Source organism: Nomascus leucogenys, chromosome X (genome assembly GCF_006542625.1).
Source record: "Nomascus leucogenys isolate Asia chromosome X, Asia_NLE_v1, whole genome shotgun sequence".
NCBI lineage: Eukaryota > Metazoa > Chordata > Mammalia > Primates > Hylobatidae > Nomascus > Nomascus leucogenys.
In genome coordinates, this window is record NC_044406.1 from 94,944,925 (window position 1) to 94,966,913 (window position 21,989).

At 40.6% G+C, this 21,989-nt stretch overlaps 1 protein-coding gene across 5 annotated transcripts in view; it reads right to left on the reverse strand.

Annotated features, from left to right (window-relative positions):
- Positions 1-21,989, reverse strand: part of COL4A6 (collagen type IV alpha 6 chain) — a 274,981-nt gene that overhangs the window by 131,678 nt on the left and 121,314 nt on the right. For all 5 annotated transcript variants that reach the window (XM_003262184.4, XM_003262183.4, XM_012499010.2 and 2 more), the window contains exon 3: positions 19,117-19,197. In XM_003262184.4, the coding sequence (XP_003262232.2) occupies positions 19,117-19,197 (81 nt within the window). The remainder of the gene's footprint in view (positions 1-19,116; positions 19,198-21,989) is intronic.

A 21,989-nucleotide genomic window follows, 5' to 3' on the forward strand; every position in this document is an offset into this window, starting at 1 on the left:
CCTTCAATTAAATTCATAAGAGTAGACTTCCTGGGTTAAAGACTGTGAACATTTTTAATGTTATTGATACAAAATGCCAAAAATGCAGAGAGGATTAGGTGAGAAGGGAAATTGCCAGTATTAATTTTAGAGACACATTTGGAAACGCGTTAAACAATATCTGGGTGAATGTGGAGCTTCTTTTTATAAATGGCTCTATGGCGAGAACTTAGATTACCTTGGAGAGCACTTTAAAGTTAAAATCTAAGAAGGCAAACAAAATTGTTACTGAAATGCTTAGTCAATGTGTATTGTATTGTTTTTTGTAGGTGGCATTTTAGATTTAGATGACAAAGATGATACAGCAGAGGCCTCTTTTTAATCATTGTATAGAATATATCTATGCCCAATATAAGGCATATGACTTAATTTTTTATGTAGAATTATTATACTCCTACTGTAATTGTACCTTAGTATCACAAATTGTTGGTCAGATTTTTAATTTTTTTGATACAGTATCCTTGGTCTGAAACATAATTCCATTTATAGCATCGTTCTTATGGAAGCAATTTTCTTCGAATATCACTTGTAATATCGCACTTACAGTTAAAAAGTAGGCACCACTTATACCACCATTGTCTCCTCCTTCCACTGACCACTAGAGGGGAGAAAACATTCAGCAGTAGCTTACAACATATTTTCATCTTCCAAAGGGACCAAGGTGGTTTCTAACACATGCTTTCTGTTTAACACTGCCTTCCGTCTTCAGCTATTTCCTGCTGGGACTATTTCTGTAGCATCTAGGCTTCATCATTGCAAAATGGGACCACCTCTTAGAAAGGTTGTTATCATTTCCTTTATTAGGAGTTTATGAAGCTCTTTAAGAGTGAAAGGGTCATCTTCTCCTGCTTGTTGCGTTTTCTCTTCTAGATGAAGGGAAGGAGATAAGAACTTTAAAGGTAGAGTGATAGAAGCTATTATTCTATATGTGAACAATGAAAATTAGAATATGTGAAGCAATCAAGACAAAATTCCCAGGACGTATCTATAGGACAAAGTGAACTTGTGTACAACAGCAAGAGAAATAAAACCCTGAAAAATCACCACAGTAATCTGTTTCAATCCAACTCAGGACTTCTCCGAGCCGCTCCCTGAAAGTCTCAGCCCCCATCTCAGCCTCTTGGCTTACTGTTGCCACCACACAGTAGAAGGAAAAGCACTGTGGTCCCAGCTACTAGGGAGGCTGAAGTGGAAAGATCTCATGAGCCCAGGCATTCGAGGCTGCAGTGAGCTATGATGATGCCACTACCCTCCTGCCTGGATGACACAGTGAGATCCTGTCTCTTAGGAAAAAAAAGGAAAAGAAAAGAAAAGAAAGGAAAGAGAAGGAAAAAAGCAAACAAACAAACAAACAAACAAAAATGCCATGATTTCCACTTCAATGATTGTCTGGCAAAACAGCAAGCCAGCTTTATTGCTGGGACCATTTTATCCTTGTGCCCAAGTCTCCAAGCCTTTGGTTACCAGCAGTACTTTAGTGTTTTGGGAGGTATTATTACAGTATAATGGTTGAGGGTATGCATATTTGAACCAGACAGATATGGGATTGAATCTCAGCTTCACAACTTTCCAGTTATGTGGCCTTTGATTTCCTTTATTTTTAAAATGGAGAGGATGATACCACTTATTCTCACAAAATTTTTGTAAGAATAAAGAGATAATACATAATAAAGCCCTTAGCAAAGTGTCTCACCTATGATAAGTACCTAATATTATTATTAGTCAAGTTCGGGTCTCTGGTACTTGCTCTTACATTGTGTTCAGGCAGCCTATTTGGACCTCTGCCAAATGCCCACCCTGCCCATGCTTAGATTGGACTTTGGAAGCTACTTAAATCCTTAAATGATAACCTGGCTTGAAATCTATTCCAGATTCTCATCCCAACCTGCTAACTCTAAAATAGCCCATGGGTTATAATCTGAACTACATTTGGGACTTCAGATTCTACCCAACCATACAGGTCTGCTGAGGCTACTTGGTTTACTCAGGCAGGTGAGACCCAACCTGACACTGTGCAAGTCCAGGTTACACTAGGTATTCTACAGGTCAAGTGATATTTTGTTTTTTGATGACACCCGGGAATCATTGTAGATTCTTAAAGAGGAAAACATTGTGACTGTCATGAGGAAAGCAGTCAGAGATTTAAAGCCAAAAGTTATCTTTATGTTTTTAGTTGATTAAACTGGCAAGAATTTGCAGGAGCTATTTAACTTGATTGGTATACTACCTGGCATGCACTTCCTTGCTTAATAAATGCTTTTTATCAAAACTCGCCTTGTGGGCAGGCAGCCTAGGTTGATTCTAGGCCATATAACTTGACAAGTACTCTATAATTCCACATTCTATCCACCCACTGATGCTACCAAAATAATTACCAGCATTTATTGAGCATGTGCTCTGTTTCAAGACATTGCATCAAACATTTAGCATGTATATTCAATTTAGCCCTCATAGCAGCCCTGTGATGTACATAGGATTACTATTTTCATTTTCAGCTGAGGAAACTGAGGCTTACAGGGGTCAACTGCCCAGGGTAACACATTTAGTATGGGGAAACCAGACCAAACGTAAAATCCAAGCTTGGTACCTAAGTTCTTTTCTTATCACTATGCTAAATAATGACTTACTATTAAACAAAAGTAGGTCTAACAAAGTGTAACAAATTAAGGTTTTATAAGTGTTTAAGATCTTCACTGCAAACTAATGTCACTAGCTGAGAATAAATTTTGTTAGGGCATTGTGTTTTGTGTGTGTGTGTGTGTGTGTGTGTGTGTGTGTGTATGTGGTGTAGGTAGGCAGGAGGATGGCAGTTGCTAGGGACACCAAAACCATCAATTCCTTAAGGAACAAAGAAAAGGGGAAGAAGTAGAAGAGCAAAACAAGAAGGTTACAATTGTTCCCTTTGGTGTTCCTATGAATGAAAATGAAAATCGACCATGGCACAAATAAAGAACCATCAGGGAGGTAGAAAGAGACGCTTCGGGTTGGGGTCCAGAGAGATCTGTCTCTGACTCTCAATTCCACCACTTATGTGCTATGGGAGCTTTGCAAATCATTTAACCTCTGTAAATGTTGCCTCATCTGCAAAATGGGGTTTAAAATAAATATTTATTCCCCAGGGCTACTGTGAAAATTAAACGAGACAAGGTAATGAAATGTTCTGGAATTAGATAGTGGTGATGGTTGCAGAACCTTGTGAATATACTAAAAAGCACTGAATTCTACACATTCAAGGGGTGAGCTTTATGGTATGATATTTATATCTCATTTAAAAAGTTACATGAGACATATATAGAATACCTAGCACAATGCCTGACACAGAGTAAATACAGATAGCAACAGCTATTACTCTCTCATTATGATGTGTTATCCTTATCATTTTTACAATAATGATGATTAAAAAGATGACAATTGTTATCTTTAATAGATCTGACAGCAATCTCTGTATCTTAGTAGGACAAATACATCTCCATGTGCACATTAGTCAAGAGGAGGAGATGATCGGGCAGTTTCTGTATACATTTAGATCACAGATGGGATTACTAGACAAGGAGCTCATTTGGCATCTACAGGAGGCTCAGGGAATGCTGGCAGCTGGGTCACCTTTCCAGAATGAATTGCAACTTCCCCCTTGGGCTCTATCAACACTTCTTTCGGGAGCTCTGGCTTTCTGTGGGCCCAGATGGATACTGAAGGATCTTTGACAAATAATAGTAGAACTGCCAAAGCCACCGATAGCTAAGCCAGTTGGAAAATCATGGTGGCCTTTATGTCACTTGCATATTTATTAAGCACCTACTGGAAGGCTTAAAAAATAAGACTGTTGTTTAAAAAAGTGAAAAAATGCTGATTTGCAAATAAAGTTGTATCAACATAATTCCTTTTGAGGTTAATAGTTTGGGTTTTGTGGATCAAACATTTTTCTTTGGTTGCTTATGCAAACCGGACTAAACTATTTCTCTGCACTTGGACAGGTCCTATCTGGCAATTTACAGATAGGCTGACCCATCTGCAAAGCAAGTTGATTATTGCATATGGGCGATAATACAAGTGAGTAGGAGTGTGGGTTATGGATGGTCAGGGATTGGAAACATATGGGTTTTATTTAATAACGTTTCCAAGTCAGGGTCTAAATTATGAATGTTTTCTTGGTATGAGTGGCAAAGTGGAGAAGGGAGAGACTAGCCACCATTTAATGCCACAGTTGGTGGTAGTTGATGGCTTGAACATTATATAAAAAACTAGACATTCTGTTTTTAGTGGAAAAAAGAAACTTGGTTCAAAGATCCTATTTGGTTATTACCTCATTTTAACTGAAAATGCTGCCAAATTATGTTATCAGAATGATCAGCAACACCTAATGGATGCTTTGAGTGTTCAAAAGTTTTCTAATAGATTTGGGTTGTGTGCTTTTTCTAATGACTATCCCTAAGGGACCATATTCTCGGGGCAATATAAATGCCACTTGCAAATTTGTAAAGATGGTGGTAGGACCAGGAAAGTGTATAAAGTTACTCAAAGCTCAAGATGACTGAAAATTAAGTTAATCCAGTACTGTGAGAAAAGTGAATTTATGTTGTTCACTCTGTCAAACCCAACAGATAAGCTCTGTTCATGCTAATATTCGGCCACAGGCCCACTTCTCCTCCATACCTGGGCAAGGAGGTATTGGGATGATTAATGGGTGAGAATTGCTACTCCTTCCCTTTTGTGGTCCTATCATTTCTGAATCAGAGAGTGAAAATGGGTAGGGTATGACCTCCTTCTGCATGCCTGTTCCTCTGAGCCTCTAGCCACCCACCTCTAACCCCAGTAAAACTCTTTATAACATATTTCTCCTCTCACGCCGTCTTCAGCTAATCCTGCCCATTGGAAACTGTTTTCTGGATATTGGCTATATATTGTTCTATTGAATAAAGCTCTATACAAAGGAGAACCAAGACAAAGTACCATTAGTCTGATTTTCAAGGGGCTCATAATCAGTAGGGGAGAATAATAGTAATAGCAGTAACATCAATGCTAACAGTCGTAGTGATGGTGGTGATGACTATTGAGTACTTAATGTGTGCTAAGCACTTTAAACAATTATCTCTTTTAATCTTCATAGTAAATATTATTTATTCATTCATTCAACAAAACAAATCAGACCAAGCCCTCTACTCTTGGAACAAAGGAAATGTGAAGCTTTGTCCACCAAGGTAGGAAAATAATCAAAGGAATAGTATCCTGGAAGTCAAGCAAAGAAAGTTTTTCAAAAAAGAGAGAGTGAAAAGGCATTTTAAATGCTGATGGTAGGTCAAGTAAGATGAGAACTGAGAGATTACCATTGTAATTAACAATATGTTTGTCACTTGTGACCTTTATAAGAAAGGAGTGGTAGCAATGAAAGCCTGATTAGAATAGGTTCAAGAGAGAATTGGGAAAGTGGAGATTTTGAGTATAAAGAAATATTTCAAGAAATTATGCTATAAGGGGAATAGGGAAATAGGATGGTAACTATAGGAGATGGTGGAGTTAAGGGAGGGTTTGATAATACTAAAATCTAATAATTAATGGAGTGCTTACTTTGTGCCAGGCACTATGTTAATTGCTTTATAGGTATTAGCCTATTTAATTATCATAACAACCCTGAAAGATAGGTAATATTATTCCCAAGTCACAGACAAATAAATTGAAGTTCAGAAAATAGCTAAGCCGTTCACCTAACGCAGAGTTTCTTAACCTTAGCACTATTGACATGTTGGGCTGGATAATTCTATGTTGTGAGGGGCTGTCCTGTGCATTGTAGGATGTTTAGTAGCATCCCTGTCTTCTACCCACTAGATGCCGGTATCACCCCACCAGTTGTGGCAACCAAAAATGTTCCCAGACATGGCCAAATGTTCCCTGGGGGGCAATATGGTTGAGAACCAAAGGGTAAATGTGTATCATTTACACATCTAGTAAATGATAGAACCAGGGCTTAAAAGATTAACTGTCTGACTCCAAAATCCATGCTCTCAACCACTGCCCTTACTTGTACTCCCCAAATGGCAAATTTCTCTACCCTGTTCTGGGTCCCTGTGGGCCCCTGGGAAGTGGGAAGAAAATCTGGTCTCTAGAGTGAGGGGAAGCTTAGACTCAAAGATGTTTTTGTTTGCACTGCAGTTAGTGTTCCTGCTCACAAGTTCCCCGGCTCAGGCTTGCATGCAGTCCCTCCCCTCCCCTCTGCTTCTCTCCCCTTCCCTCCCCTTCCCTCCCCTCTCCTGTCTTCTCCTTTCTACCCCATCTCGTCCCCACACCTTTTTCTCTCTCTCACGTTGTGTGTGTGAGTACACACCACACACACACACACACACACCTTGCTTTCACAATCAAGGAAAGACTTTTCAAAACCACTCTTCAGAGTTTAAGTCTCTTCTCTACTGTGGGCCTGTTTCCCCATATGTAAGATGAAAGGGTCAGACTAGATGATCGCCCTTCTGGCTCTGCCATCTGTTCTGTGAGTCTAGCGCTATCCCTTTTTTCATGAGGTAAATATTTTTGTTGGGGGGAATGAGGGGGGTGTTTGGAACAAGGGACGTTTGAGGCCTTCCAGTGTGGAAGCTGGTGCAAAGTTCCCAGGCTGCGTTTGTCTTTGTGCCGTGTTTGCTTCTTCAGAACTGCCTTCTCCCGTAGCTGAGGGCCGAGGGCCGCTCTGGCTCTGGCCGTGGCCTGGCGTGGTGGGGCGCCGGGTCAGTGTCCAGGGCTACCCTGGCAGCCTGGGCTGGCAGGGGGAATTTCTGTCGCTTCTGCTCTGTTTCCCGCCTGGCCTCCGGGCCCTCTCCCTGGGCGGCCTCGCCACTGACCCTGGGAGGTCACCTCCCAGCCACGGGTGGGTGATAGCGCTGCAGGGATGACTGTGTGTGGGAACGGGTGCTGTTCTCGGGGCTCCCCGAGGAGCAAGTATCTCTCGGGGATGATGTGAAGAGCCCGTGCTGATCCCAGGGCGGGATCAGGTTCCCCGCAGGAATCTGGGAAACTGTCAAGGAGGCCCTGCGGGGGCTGGTTAAACTGGGGTCTGGGGGCGTTGGGTCATTGGACTGTAAATGCAGGGAGGGGGCAGGCGGACTTGCCACATTGCAGGCTCTGGTCCATCCAAGGGACCCTGGAGGTCTTCAAGTCTCCTTGCTCCTTTGATGAAGGAGGGGGAAGAGGGAGAGACGGGCTTCTATTCTGCTCTCAGAGCTCTGGCTCAGTTTGGACTTGATTTAAAAAGTAAAATTCAGGGAGAAGTTTAAATTTCTTACTCTGGTACCAATTACAGGAGCAATGGGACCCCAGTTCTGATAATGGATCGCATCAAATCACTAAACTGTCTGTCACATGCCTCCAAAAGCAACCCACGTTAGGCATCTTGGGACTCTGTGTCCTCCTGCTGTTGAGCCTCTTCTTATGTTTATTATCTGTGTCTTTGTGGTACCTTTGTGGTTCCTGAGGGGTCAATATTAGTATCTATGTGGATATGCAGGTTTAAGCACATTTCTGAATTCATAGAGTGTCTGAATGGGTTTTCAGAATAGCAAATGTTGCTGTATATATGTGTGGCTTTTCTCTCTGTGTATTTTCAGTTAATAATTCTTCAACTGAATTTCAAAGGCCATGTTTAACCCCTGGCTTCCTTTCCTCCCTGAGCTTTGTGAAGTTTACGGCTCTGTTCTTAAAGCAAAGGGGCCCTGTCTGGGGAGCCTGTTTAGACCTGTCTCTTCCTTTTGTTTGCTTTCTTTTTGTCTCTCTCTGGGGAAACCTGGCTCCTGAACCCTGGTTACCCCTTATTCCGCTCTGGGCCCCACAGCATGTTCCTCCACAGCTCCCTCCCTTGCTCATAGCTGTATTGGCATTCCCCCAGCAACTCGTGAAGGGGGTAGCAATCACTGACTCGTGTCAGCTCTGAGACAGAACCTAACTGAAGTAATGGAATGCAAAGTCACTACAATTACTTGAACTAGCAAAGACATGTACAAGGACAGAGACCACGGTTTCTTTGTTAACCAAACATATACATTAATCTCCCTTGGGGCCAAAGAAATGAGCATTTTTTCTTTCGGTCTTCAAAAATTAAAAAGTAAAACTGAGCTTATAAGGCTGAGGATAAAAGGTGTAAAGGCCATCATAGCAAAGCCTAGGGCTTAGCTAAGTCCACAGTAGAAGCCTGCCATGGTCACAGCCAGTAATTCAGGATAAGGGCACAATTCTAAGGTACTCTGCAGACTTTTCTGCTGACCAAGCTTTAAAATCTGTTTTACATGAAACAATGACTTCCTTCTTTCATGATTCCCCAAACTCTGCCTTATACTTATAACCCCCACAATAAAATTTGTCAAGTAGGAAACAGATGCTCTTTCAGGACCCTTTGAGTTGGTCTTTCTCCCTGGGCATCACAGTAATTACAGGAGCTTTAACATCCCACAGAGAAAAGCATCTAATAGTCCTACCTCTGGAATCAAGACAGGACCATCTCAGTGATGCCAATTCCACTTGATTTTATGATGAATTCTCCTTAAGTGGAATCAGTAGGGACTAACCAATGGAGACACTGGTTTCCAAAGAGTTAGAGAAATGTGAGGGAAAGGAGCTAGAACTATTTTCCAGCTAATTTTTTAAAAATTAAAATGTCATACATTCATCTAAAGTGAAGACTAGGTCACATCATCAAATCACTGGTTTGGGTCTCTCTCTGTCTCTGTGTGTGTGTGTGTGTGTGTGTGTGTGTGTGTGTGTATTCAAGAATAGAGAAAACCACTGAAAGAAAGCATCTAAGCAGCAGAAAAAACAAAGTTTCCATTCTGTTGTGCTAGGGGATCTTGGACATGCCACTTTCATCTAAAAACAGGGAGCTTAGTGTCTGCCTATCATGTCTCTTACTCCAATCCACCCTGGATAACCCTCACCAAATTAATATTCCTAAAGAAATATTTTTTGTCATAATATTTTTAAAAAGAGATTGCTTAATTACTCCAGACCATACCAATCTATCCATTTGAGGTTTCGTGATTTACCATTCAGAGTTTTAATCAGATGCAGTGATGGGTAGTCAAACATTGGTGTGTGTGTGTGTGTGTGTGTGTGTGTGTGTGTGTGTAGTTGCCCTAAGTAGAAGTATGGTACTTATGAAATGTTTGCATTCCCCACAGTGCCTGCACCAATATTTAGCCCCCACAGTACTTTCTTAAATGTTTTTCTAGGGGGCTTGAACCTCACAAAACACAATGAGATAAAAGAAAATACAGAACATAGTCTAGGACTTCCACCTCTGAAAGTAAAGATGGTCATTAAATAATTGGCTATGTGCCTCATTTGTTAAAATAAAAGCTCTTTTGAAAAGATGACAGTGAAGCGAATTTCTGCAAAGCAATGCACATTTTTCCATCAACTTCTACTATAGCTTAGAGAGTTGCTGTGCAATTAATTTTCTTAAACATTCTTGGAAGACTTCCATTAATGCGAGTCTTCTCAAAGTAGACACCAAATTACTTCCCTGACATATACTTGGTAATTTCATCTCCACACGTTTCTAACTCCATTGCAGTGAACTTTCATACAGTCAGTGGCCTACATAAAGGGACAGACACACATTAGAGCTGTGAAAACTGACATGACTCCTCACAAAACTTGTAATCACATATAAAAAACAGGCTTTCCTTAAGCTTGGAATTCATTTCTTAAACCTTTAAAAGAGAAAGATATTAGAAAAACATTTTAAAACCCAGACAGGGATATAAATGGATGCTATACATGCAGTCAGGAATTACTACTCACTAGCGTAGAGGATGAAGGGCAATTGATTTGTTGATATCTCGTGGATGTCTTCCTAGCAGATTTTCTCCACTCCAAGTATTCCTCCAATCACAACAATCTGACTGCAATGAATAATGCAGGGAGCTCAGCTGATTATGGCCACAAAGGTTTCAGAGGCCATTTGACATGGTGGAAAGAACACTATGCAGGGGAATGGAACACTTGATTTAAATCTCAGTTATGTCACTTACAAGAGATCTTGGGACAGTCTCTTAATCTCTCTGAAACTTTCTTCCAAGCTCATTCATAATTAAAGTGAGGGAAAGAGCATTCATAGGCATGCCAGAAAAGCCTTTTGTAACCTACGATGTACCTCTTGAGGGCTGGATCCAACCTTCCAGGCTTGCAATTTTATTATTTTATAAGTTCCTTTGGTGTTTCACTTCTCCAGTTCCTGAGATCTCCATTGCTTTATTCTATGTGAAATTGTCAAGGTGAAGCTCTAAAGTTGGTTGCATGACTATGCTATAAGGAAGGAGCAAGAGACTTTGTGACAGTTATTTTTCTCTTATCCAGAGTTCTTTTGCCTCTGTCTGTGGGTTCCCATCTATTTTAAGTATGGTTTAGGCCAGTGGTCTCCAAATCCTTTTGATTGCATACCCTTTTTCAATTAGAAAAGCTTTGAGCATGCTTCCTCAAAACATGTATATTTATACATTATTAACAATTATATAAATCATACACATGTCCTAATCTCTCCCCCATGTATTAATGATAATATATATAAAATGAAACACACAATAAATAAAAAGTGTAAAAGGATGAGACAAAGATGAAATAAACAGCATGTTAAATGTCTTGTTAATTGTGATGGCTTTATTATATTATTGGCTAATACCTCAAGGCACAATATATACTTAGGGCAAGATCTTTCATCATTGAGAATTGATATAAATCCGTATTTCATATAGTCTTCATTATTCTTGCAATATGTTTTTGCTGACTTCTTGTCAGGTTTAATTAGATTACCATGGGTTTTACCTCATAATGAGGCTGATAAAAAACATTCTAGGGGTAGAAGTGTGAGCTCTGCCATTTTCATGTGCTTACATTACTAGTATTATCTCCAACACACGGTCTATTTGCAGGAATCTTCTTAAGCTGCTTATCCATTTTGTGAGGGTTAAATGTAGTTAGATAATATCCATAAATCTACGTAACTAGGTCCAACGAAACATCAATATCTCTGGTATACATTCAGGAAAAAAGTAAGGGCCCCAAGGACACCCCTCCATCTTGTGGAGCTCTTCCCTCAGGATACCTTAAAGAGATGTGCAACAGGAAAGCCGAAGAAAGCCAATTCACCTGATGAGGACGCGAGTGAAAATACACATATTACATATAATAGTAATAGTAATAGTAATAGTCTAATACATAGCATTTAGTGAACCACACAGCTTTAAACACTTTACATAAATGTTTTAATCCTAAATCTTAATTTCTTTCTAGTGTCTGTCAAATTAAATGTAAATAGAAATGTTCATATTTTCTTCTATACCCAACAGATTGACCTGCATGCCCTCCCCCCTCCACTCCCCAATTTGCAGACCACTTATTCAGGCTCTGAGATTAAGAATCTTCGGATAAGTGGGATGCCTCTATAAAGTTCATTGCAGCAACTCCTCCCTGCTATCCTGCTGCTGCAGTTTTCATGTGTGCTGATAAATGACAAAAAATAGAAACTGGAGTCAAAGATAAGTGACACAGGAAGCAATCCCAGGCAACTGAAGGCAGAGGGGAGAAAGTAGGTGAGGAGGAGGCCATGGTGGAGAAACCAGGAATGAGGGATGGAAAGCTAGAAATGGAGCAAGAGGGAAGGAAGTCTTGAGGGAGAAAAGGGGAAGTTACAGACTAGGGAGGAAAGGAAGAACAAGAAGCAAAAAGGGGCACACATCTGGCAACTGAAGGAGGGGGTAGACTAGGAGGAGATAATATGTCGCTTGTTGACCTGCAAGATGCTCACCCATGTCTTAATATCTGATGTCTCTCTCAGATGACTTAGCAGGGACAGCAAAAGGAAAACTGAGTGGTCCCCCAAAATTTGTGATTTGTGCACATAGATATGCAGAGTGAGCATGGCTCCTCTCATCAGAGAGGCACATGAGATTTATTCAAGCAATGCAAGGACAGGGCAATGCTTCATTTAAAGAGTGAGTTTCTAAAGCTAGAATGGTAAGCAGAATGATTCCTAGGCAAGGCAGGGAAGATTTTGTCGGGTTTTCGTGAAGAGAAATTCCTGTGACTCTTCAAATCACACCATCCAGATGACCAAGGAAGGGGAGTGCTGCACATCCCTGCAGAAGCACAATTTCAGCTGTCAGGAGCATCTAGAAGCAGCAGCAGTAAAGAAGCCACAGCAAATGAGTTATATCTGAGGCAGCTGCCAAGACACCATTCAGAGGATAGGACACTGTCAAACATCACCTTCCATATCTCACTTCAATACTAGAAAGCATGATAATGCACTCTAGGGGCAAGGAACCATCAGGGTACAGTAATGTAGTGTCTGACTTAGATTGTCAGAGCTTGCAGGTCCTTTGACATCACACATCCCAAATCTCTCATCCTACCTATGGGAAAACTGAGAACTTGCGAGGGGAAAGCACCAAACCAAAGTCATCCAGTTGGCAAAGCTCACGCATGACACTTAGGTCTCTGGATAGTTAAAGCAGTGTTTTTGTCTCCACAGCTGTGTATTTATCTATCTCCTTCTCCAGCTCCTTGGCTCTTCTCTAGCAGAAGCCTCCCTCACTAGTACATATAATATATTCCGTAGATCCTATAATGTCACAATACAATCAAATAAATGATTAAGATAACCACGAACATCTGCAGGGCTATGATTCCATCTTGATTCAGTGCAGAGACACACGTTTTAACACTATCATTAATTATCCTGAACCGAAAGAACCATATGTAAATATACAAAGACCCCTGATTTTCTACCCCCTCCCTTACTGCCACCTAGTGGCTACTTCTCTGCTCAGAAGTTACTTCGCCCCTCCCACAAGGAAGAGGAACAAGACCATCAACTTTGCAAAAGGTTAAGAGGTTTTTAATGAAAGGTTTGGTGGAGAGGAGGGTGGAAACAATGTCACAAAGAAAGTTAGGGATTACCTTTGACTCACAATTATTCATTAATGTTCTCATCTTAGAGAAAGAATGAATTGCTGGAAGTAAAAGATAAGCACTTTGCCAAGTCCCTTGCATTGTTAGGTATAGAGTAAGAAGCAATCAAGCAAAAGAAGAGGCCAGGTCAAAAACTCAGAGGAGTTAAGGAAAGCAGAATCCCAGAGAAAACTATCGAAATCAGATGTGTGGTCCTTGCAGCTAACAGGAGCTAAAGAAGATGTGAAAATGACTGCCCCGGCTCTCTGCCTTCTTTCAGCAGCAGGGATTACTCCCTCAACAGGAGACTTCCTATCAACTTCACAGCATCCTAACAGCTAATCCTGGATGTGGAGAGTAGGGCTAGAACCACACCTATGCAAAATTGCTTGGTCAGTTGGTCAGTCTTTCATGAGACAGTGTGTGTAGTGCCTACAGACTCTGCAGAGTCTAAGAACACTGTCTCTGCCCTTTAGTTGTTCTTAAGATAGTGGAGAGCAGACAAGTGAAGAGAAATGATGGTAAGAGTAGATAACCCCAGCCTGGCAGATTGTGGAAATCTTCCCAAAGAGGTGAAATCTGTGCTCAGTTTTAAAGGATGGAAAAATAGAAGCAAGTCAACAGAGAAAGGGCAGAGCTAGTGGAAGACTAGTATATGTAGAAGGGGTGGCAAGTATAAAACCTGCAGTACATTAAACAACACAGTAGCTCTGAGAACTATAAATAGTTCAGTGAACTCATATGTTTTTTGAAAATACTTGTTTTGTTTTCTGAAGTGAGGAGGGTTCCTGATAATGAGAGATAATATTGGAGAGGTAGTCCAGGGCCAGGTAATGAAGGACTTTAGAGGTTTTCTAGAGTTAGCATTTTATTGTGAAGTCCATGGGGGAGCCATTGAATGACTTTAAGCAAGAGTTTCATGACACATATTTGTGTTTGGAAAGATTATGGCAGGACAGTGACAAATTGATGGGGGAGAGTGAGATTAGAGGCTGAGAGATCAGTCTCGAGGTTATTGAGGTAATTCTGGCAAGAAATTATACGAGCCTGGATTGGAGAAATGGGTATGGAGAGAAGTGTATGTATTCAAGCTCAATTTCAGAAGACAAATGGACAGGACTTAATCATGGATTGGAGGTAGTAGGGAAAGGAAAGAGAAGACAAGCATGACTCCCAGTTTTCTGGCTTGAGCAGCTCAGTGCTTGTTGATGCCATTTGTTGGATAGGGAAGACATGGATAGAATTTAGGAAGGAGTACATCTGGTGGGGGTTGGTAATGGAGTTCTGTATAGACATGTTTATGGTGCCAGTGAAATCCAAGCAGCGATATCCAGCAAGAAATTGACAATGCCAATCTGAAACTAAGAAGAAAGATCTGAACTAGAGCTAGAGATTTAATATTTATCATTGTATGGATGGTGGCTGAAATCCCTGGAGTGTATAAAACCACCCTGGGAGAGGCCTACACTGAGAAGAAAAGGGGGATGAGGACAGAATGCTGGGTATCCCAATCACAGTAGGAAAAGAACTAGGAAAGGATAGCATAACATTCAAGGGAACAGAAAGTTTCAGGAGAGAAGGAGGTGTCTTATATAGCAGGGCCATCAAGGAAGATAAGGAATGAAAAATATCCATTGGATTTGGCAACAAGTAAGTTAGTAGTGATTAGTGTCAGCAATAGGGCCAGTCCACAGATGTCTGAGGAGTGAGAGGGCAAATATTTGTCATGAAATAAGGCACAAAACTTAAGTGCAGGCAGCTGGAGCAAGTCCTGGCCACCCAAGGAGGTGATATGCAATATGAGCTTTCATGTTGGAGCAGTAGAGGACAAAGACATTGGTGTGTGTTGTAGTGGCTAGTAAGGAGAGGGGCATGAGGGGATACACAGGCAGGAGGAAAGATGTACATTGCAATTTCCTAATTCAGGAGAAAATGGAAAGGCTTCTTGGTAGCCATGGCACCAGTCAGCTGACACAGGGAATGCCAGATGTTTGCAGGAGGAGAATAAATTGAAGGACTGGTTATTAATGCATCTAGGTTCTGGAATTCATGGGAAACACATTTGGGGCAGTGGAACAGCAGGATGCAGGCAGGAGATAAGGAATTAAGAAACCTGGGCTCAGTTTCTCATGAAACTCAGGCTAACTTCATAAACTCTCAAGCTAGGCATAAAGTCCAAGGTCATAAAATGGGGGACAAACAGCCTTTACCTAGAGGGCAATCCAAGCATTCCCCATGGTTTTGGATTATCTGTGATAATGCTTCTTTAGATGGCATGGATAATTAGGGGGTCACTATGTTTTAGATAAACACCAGAACAATGTTAAAACAGGGAAAACTCTAAAAGAGTATTAAGGAATACTAGGCTCAGAAGAAAACAAACTGCCCCCTCCTCCCAACCCCGACTTCAGACAAACACACACTGATGGAGTATAATGCAGAGATAGCTTTCAGATCTAGTAGGGAAAAAAAGAGAAGTGTTGGAAATGTCAGCCTAAAATGTTTTGTTTGATCAAATGGCAGGGGAAAAAATACCAGGGAAGAGAACAACCCGAAAGAATAGTTCTTCCAGATAATAACACCTACTCCTAAGAAAGAAAAGTGAAAGTCATATATTAGGTTCAAATCTGAACATCTGGGGGAAAACGCCTTTATTTAACACTATGAGGCAGGTCATTTTTAAAGACTGCCATTCTCTTAAAGTTGGCTAAATAAGGTTTAGCTACTAGCAGGCTGGTGACCTTGGGCAAGTCACTTACCAGTTTCTTTATTTGTTGCATACATACAGGATTACAGCCCCTGAAAGAAGATGTTTTGGAAACTGCAAAGCAGTGCACCAACATTAGGTAGGGACTTTTACCAAACAGGGCATACCTTTGAGAAATCAGTTTGAGATAGCTTCAGCCAAAAAGGGTTGGATTGCAGTTTTGCAGGAGTGCTAGGTGTTGTGTAAATGTCCTAGTCAGTTCAAGAGGACTTTGGCAAAGGAAAAGTACACACTGCCCAGCAAGCTATGCACTTGATGTTTCCCCAAGGCAGGGGGCAGGCCTGCCAAGGGCTGCAGCATATTTCTGGGTGACCCAATGTTCCATTCCCCTCCCACCTCAAGAGGAACAGCTTGAAATATAAATGGGGCCCTCTGCTCAGCTAAGGAAAACAGTCCCAAATCTTTCTGACATCTGCACACAAGGGGTACTGAGGGGCTGTCCTGCAGGGTCAATAGTGCTGGGGCCAGTTTAAACAATTCTGCTTGGCCCTGGGAAGGTAGGAGGAAAGGGAGGATGACTAAACAGGACCTGGTGGTGCTTCAAGCATCCACGTTCAGTTTTCTGCATGAGCGTCGGTCTTATCTATTTGGGAAATAGGACATTCCTGCTCTTGACTCATGAAATATGGCTTGGTCTGGTTCAGTAACTTTGACAAACATTCTTCGAAACTTTAGACTTTGCAAATACATTTTTAGGAACATATTTGACAGTGTGGAGTCTGTGTCTTTTAAATATTGGGGGAAAAATCTGTGCAGTGATATTCTAATTTCCTCCATCCCCCATCCCCTCAGCCACTCAGATGTTTTCAAAAGAGAAGCCAGACTAAGGCTCCAGATGTTTGAAACCTAAATGAGGGCCCCTCATGAAATAAATCTACTGCCTTCCATTTCCAGAGATGAAAATCTTAGCCAGGGGTTTAACAATGAGGTCACTGTAGGCATGTTTGCCTGGTGTAGGACTGACCTCCGATCAGATACATAAGATTTTCTACTTTTAAAGGCTCCCCAACCCAACAAACAGCCCAGAGCTTCTCAGTTTCCTGGTTGTTGTGTCTAACTGCTTCTCACCTTGCCACAATCCATTGGGAAATGTCCCTTTCTGTCAAACCTCAAATCTCACTTGCATAGATTTGGGTCATTTTTATTTGCTGTATCTTTGCAGAGGTAAAGTAAGTCAATAAGAATCATCAGTTAGGAAAGTGGCCAGAGAATATGTCCGGGAAATTCACAGAAGAAATATGAATTTCCAGGTAATATGTGAAAAGACATTTAAACTCAGGGAATTAGGATGATTTTCACTCATTGTATTAGCAAAAATATCAAGTGTTGGCAAGGGTGTAGAAAGATGGGCATTTTTGTGCAATGCTGATGGGAATATAAATTGGAGAATACTTTGTAGCCTAATTTGTCAGTGGCTTTGAAGGTTAAAAATGTCTATTACCCTTCTACCAGGTAATTATGATCCTTAGTATCTATGCTAGAGATGTATCTATGCTTGAGCTAGTATCTACGCTTGAACACAAGGACGCCTGCTCAAAGATTTTCACTGTAGCTCTGCCATTTTACAAATAGCAAAAATTTAGAAACAACCTAAGTAGCCGTCAAAAGGGTGGCTGAATTAAACTACGGGGTAGAGAAAAAGATCTTAAGGACACGTTAAGTTTACAAAAAGGGCCCAGAATATACACTTAGAATTCTATTTTGGAAAAGAAAATCAGATAATGAGACTATTTTTGGACATACGTGTACACATCTCTGATTATGTATAGAAAAAGATAAGAAAGACAATAATGGCACTGAGAGAGCATCAAGGGAGATTTTTGCTTTGTCTATACTGCTTGCGTGTTATTCAAGAATGTGTTCATATATTTATTGTGAAATTTTTTTCTAGAATGTTTCAGAGGTGAGGGCATGGGTCTTGGTGGTTACAGTGAACATGTCTTCCGTGAGAGGCAGCAGTAGATAAGCTGGTGACGTAAATAGATGAGAAATCAAAGGACCCAGATAAAGGCCTGGAATCTGTCATCACTTTGCTATGTGATCCCAGGAAGTAATTTTCCTTCTGAGTCTGTTTCCTCTGTACAATCAACAAATAAGATGTGAAGCTTACTAAGATACTTTCCCTTTCTCATATTTTACGATTCTCTAAGTCCATGTCTTTAATATAGAATAGGTCTAGTCCCCTTTGATGAGAAGATGGATTTTTATTCTCTTCCTTCAAATTCTGGCATAGTTTGACATTTTACTTTACCCCAAATGTAAGATAATGAAAGAGAAGGTGGAATGGTCACTGTGTTCCCTGTTTGGCTATGGGTTTGAAAGTTTGGTTGACCTATTTATACCACTACCTTATTTTGACAGTATAAGCCCTTAGGCTTCTTTGAGTGTGATGAGAGTGTATTCACAATGCTAGAAATGGGAAGTTCTGAACTCTGTAGGATGGCCATTAATCCTGGAAACACACACACACACACACACACACACACACACACACACGGAGCATCCCTAGTCCAAAAATCCAAAATCCAAAATGCTCCAATGAGCATTTCCTCTGAGTGTCACATCAGTACTCAGGAAATCTTGGATTTTGAAACATTTCAGATTTCAGATTTTTGAATTAGGGATGCTCAACCTGTGTATGTGTCTAATTTTTTTTTTCAGATTGAACCCCTTTCAACACTTTTCCTGGGTTATAATAAAAATGCATTTATTTCAGTGAAAATCATAGATACAAATATCTAGGGGCTATGCATATTCAGGGATTGATAGAAATGCTGTGTCAATGCACTGAGTTCATTGCAATTTGCACAACAATTTGAACTGTGCATTGCTGAGGGACAATACATGGACTGTGTTACATTTTAAAACGTATCCTATGTTGTAATTTAATACCTATAAACCATTCTTTATGTATCATCACCTATATTTCTGGACTTTATGGCTAACCTGTTCTCTTGAGTCTATCACTAACAAGCAGGGTGATTTTGGACGAGTCACATCCACAGTCTGTAGATAACAATTGGAACACCTGTTCCCCAGACTGGGAGGGAAGAATCAAGTGAGCTATGAAAATGTACACTTATCTACAAACATTGTCACAATCTGGCTCTCTACAACTTAATTGGCTTTTGGAAAAATACCAGATGAAACTCTGAGGAAACCTTGGCATTAAGTGAATGAAGGAAACCTCTTCTTGGTACCTCAGAGACTTTGACCAATCTAACTCTGACTATCATTAGTTAGCAAAGCTCCTTCCAGCTGGTCTTCATCACTTTGCTTGTTCCATGAGGTCATAAGAGTAAATTCTAAGCAGTTTATTTCTAAAGGAAAGAGATAACAGCTCCCATGCAACTATTTGTCTTTCAACAATGAAATAAGCAACTTACTCTCGCTCCTTTCTCAGGAAAACACTGACAGCTCCCACTGCAGTCTTGGCCCCCACATGGCTTTCCATAAGACTTCTCACCCTATTAAAAAAAGGAAAAAGTTAATAAACCATGTGAACCAAGAAGCAATGTTGTCCCAGCAAACCTAACTCTTAGCTGCTTTACCAAGTAAATCTATTGCGGCTTAATGATCTTATCTGATGTTGTCAGTAGCCAAATGAAATAAAAACTAATCTTAAGCTAGCATCCTTTTAGGTCAGGTCTATACCTCATCAAATAAATAGCCGGTTTGGGAACTTTGCTTTAGACACCTCCTCACTGGTAGAAATTCCAGGCACAATATACAACAGAATATCTTTACTTGGGGGCTGGAAATAGACTGTAGACATATTCCTGTGAAAACAGGTGTCCAGTGACTTACGGATTTGCACTCATTGGTAAAGAAGTAGCTGTAGCAGATAACTTGAGGGAAATTCAAGTGATAGATATGTAGTGACAAATGAAAATGGCTACCTTGTACTCTGCTCTCAGAATTGTTCTCCTCAAACTCCATTTCAGCACACCATTCAAACCTTACAGTGGCACTCCCATGCCCAGTTAGTCAGATCCAAATTCCTCAGTTGGTATTTTACAGTACCCCCAAGCTCTCTAACTTCATTTTTCCCTCTCCTCTGATTGATGGTGATGATTGCCAGCTGAATTTCTGCAAGGCCCCCACATGACCTGATGTGTGCTGATCCTCACCAACCTCATCTCCTTTCTCTCTGGCTCACTCTGCTTCAGTCACACAGGAGGGCGTTCATTCTGTTCATTAAAAACATCAAGCCTGTTCCTGCCTCAGGGCCTCTGCCCTCGCTGTTACTTTTTTCTGCAATGTTCTTCTCCTAGATATTTTTTAAAAATCCTGGCCTCTTTTCATCACTCAGGTCTCAGTTCAATTGTACATTCTCAGAGAGGCCATTGCTGAGTCTCCTGTTACTTCCAATCACATCATTTCGTTACCTTTTCATCGTTAGACATTCTGTTTACTCCTACTAGAATGTAAGCTTCATGTACGTAGGGACTTCATTGTTTTGTCCGACACTGCATCACCAATGTCTAAAACCATGGATGACACTCAAGGAATTTTTGGTGACTATATTAATGGAGGTAGGATTTGAACTCAGGTCAGAATAACTCCAAAGTCTTGACCTTAACCCTTAAGCCTTAGTGTTTTCTAAGTCCTTTGTCTACCAGAACCTCAATACAAGGACTCAACAATGAGAAAAACTGCCATTCTGACCATATCCAGCTTGGGAAAAAAGCAAAACATAAATTCTAATTGTTATCTGTAACAAGAACTTTATCTCTGGGATGGATTTAGTACCATCCAACTTTTTTATTTAATGTTGGATGTTTTTTCCAAAGAGAAAGGCATATTTATGAGCTGACCTCACACTTAATCATTCTTGCCTCTGTGTACTGTGTGCCTTTTCCTAATTCCTAGAGAGCACTGTGAATTTCTCAGATGGTCTCTTATCTCTTTAGACATTCCCACAACACTTTATCATCACAACACCTTGGTAATAAGGTAGTGATGGCAAAGCTATGACAAAATATTACTATTTTAGATTCCAAACACCTTCCTTATACATTATATTTTATCTCTCTTATAAGCCCTTGACATGGCAAGTGCTATTGCACACTTTCCAGTTTACCTTCCATTTTATGGAATATAGGACAGGCAAGTTTTAATAAGGGTGAGATCAAGAGGTACTCTGGCAGGAGGAAGCTAGGGGCTGGAATACAAGAGAGAACTGAGAGAGCGGTATTGAATTTTATCTTCACCTATGCTGACACCCTTGTCTAATGTTGAGTACTATATTTCTTGGTACTATGGATAATTTGTATTTCCTTCTCCATACATTTCTGTGTTTTCTAAGCAGTCTTCAACAAGCACATATAATTAATAAGAATACAAAATAATACATTATATTAAGTGATAAAAGTCATCCCCTTCAAGGAAGAGAACTTGACAGGTGTTGCCAAAGTTGAAATGGCATCTATTTGGAGCTACGGCCTACTTCCAAACAATGTCTGTTTGAGTGTTCCATAAAATTGGTCTATAGTAGATGAAAAGTTTCCAGACCCCTCAAGTATGGAGCAAAGAGGCTGGAAGCAAGGGAACTGGATAAGACAGGGAAAAAAAAAAATAGCAGGAGCTGAACAAAACCATAAGAATCAGAAGCTAAGGTTTCTTAGGAACTCGCCAGAACAAGGAGGCAAAGACACTCAGCTAACAGACAGGAAATCATCACTGTCCTTTGTCACTGAGGAAAGTAACCAGAGAAGCCCTGTTGGCCACATGGCAATTTCCTGTAATGCCAGCCCTGGCAGTTTCCCCAGGAGTCTTCAATTACAGTGAGGTGGGAGGAGTGAAGGCAGGCTTCCAGGGAACATGACCAGACTAGACCTGAGAAGCCTCTGCCTTATCCTGGCTTGTCTGAGGACACTCCACCCCCTGCTTGACCAGGCCATGTGGCTGGTGTCATTTCCACCTTGGAATGCTCTCCCTTTTCTCTCAAGATCAAACCCATCTTATACCCAAGAAAATTAAAACTGGAAAGGCTTTGGGAGATAATCTAATACAGTGGTTCTTAACTCTATCCGAGCAGTACCTTATTATTTTTATTATAATTATTACTCTCCCTTGCTTTCCTAAAAATAAATTCATAGAAATGTTATAATAAAAATGTAAGCAAAAAATTTTTTTAATTTTATTATTACTATACTTTAAGTTTTAGGGTACATGTGCACAACGTGCAGGTTTGTTACATATGTATACATGTGCCATGTTGGTGTGCTGCACCCATTAACTCATCATTTAGCATTAG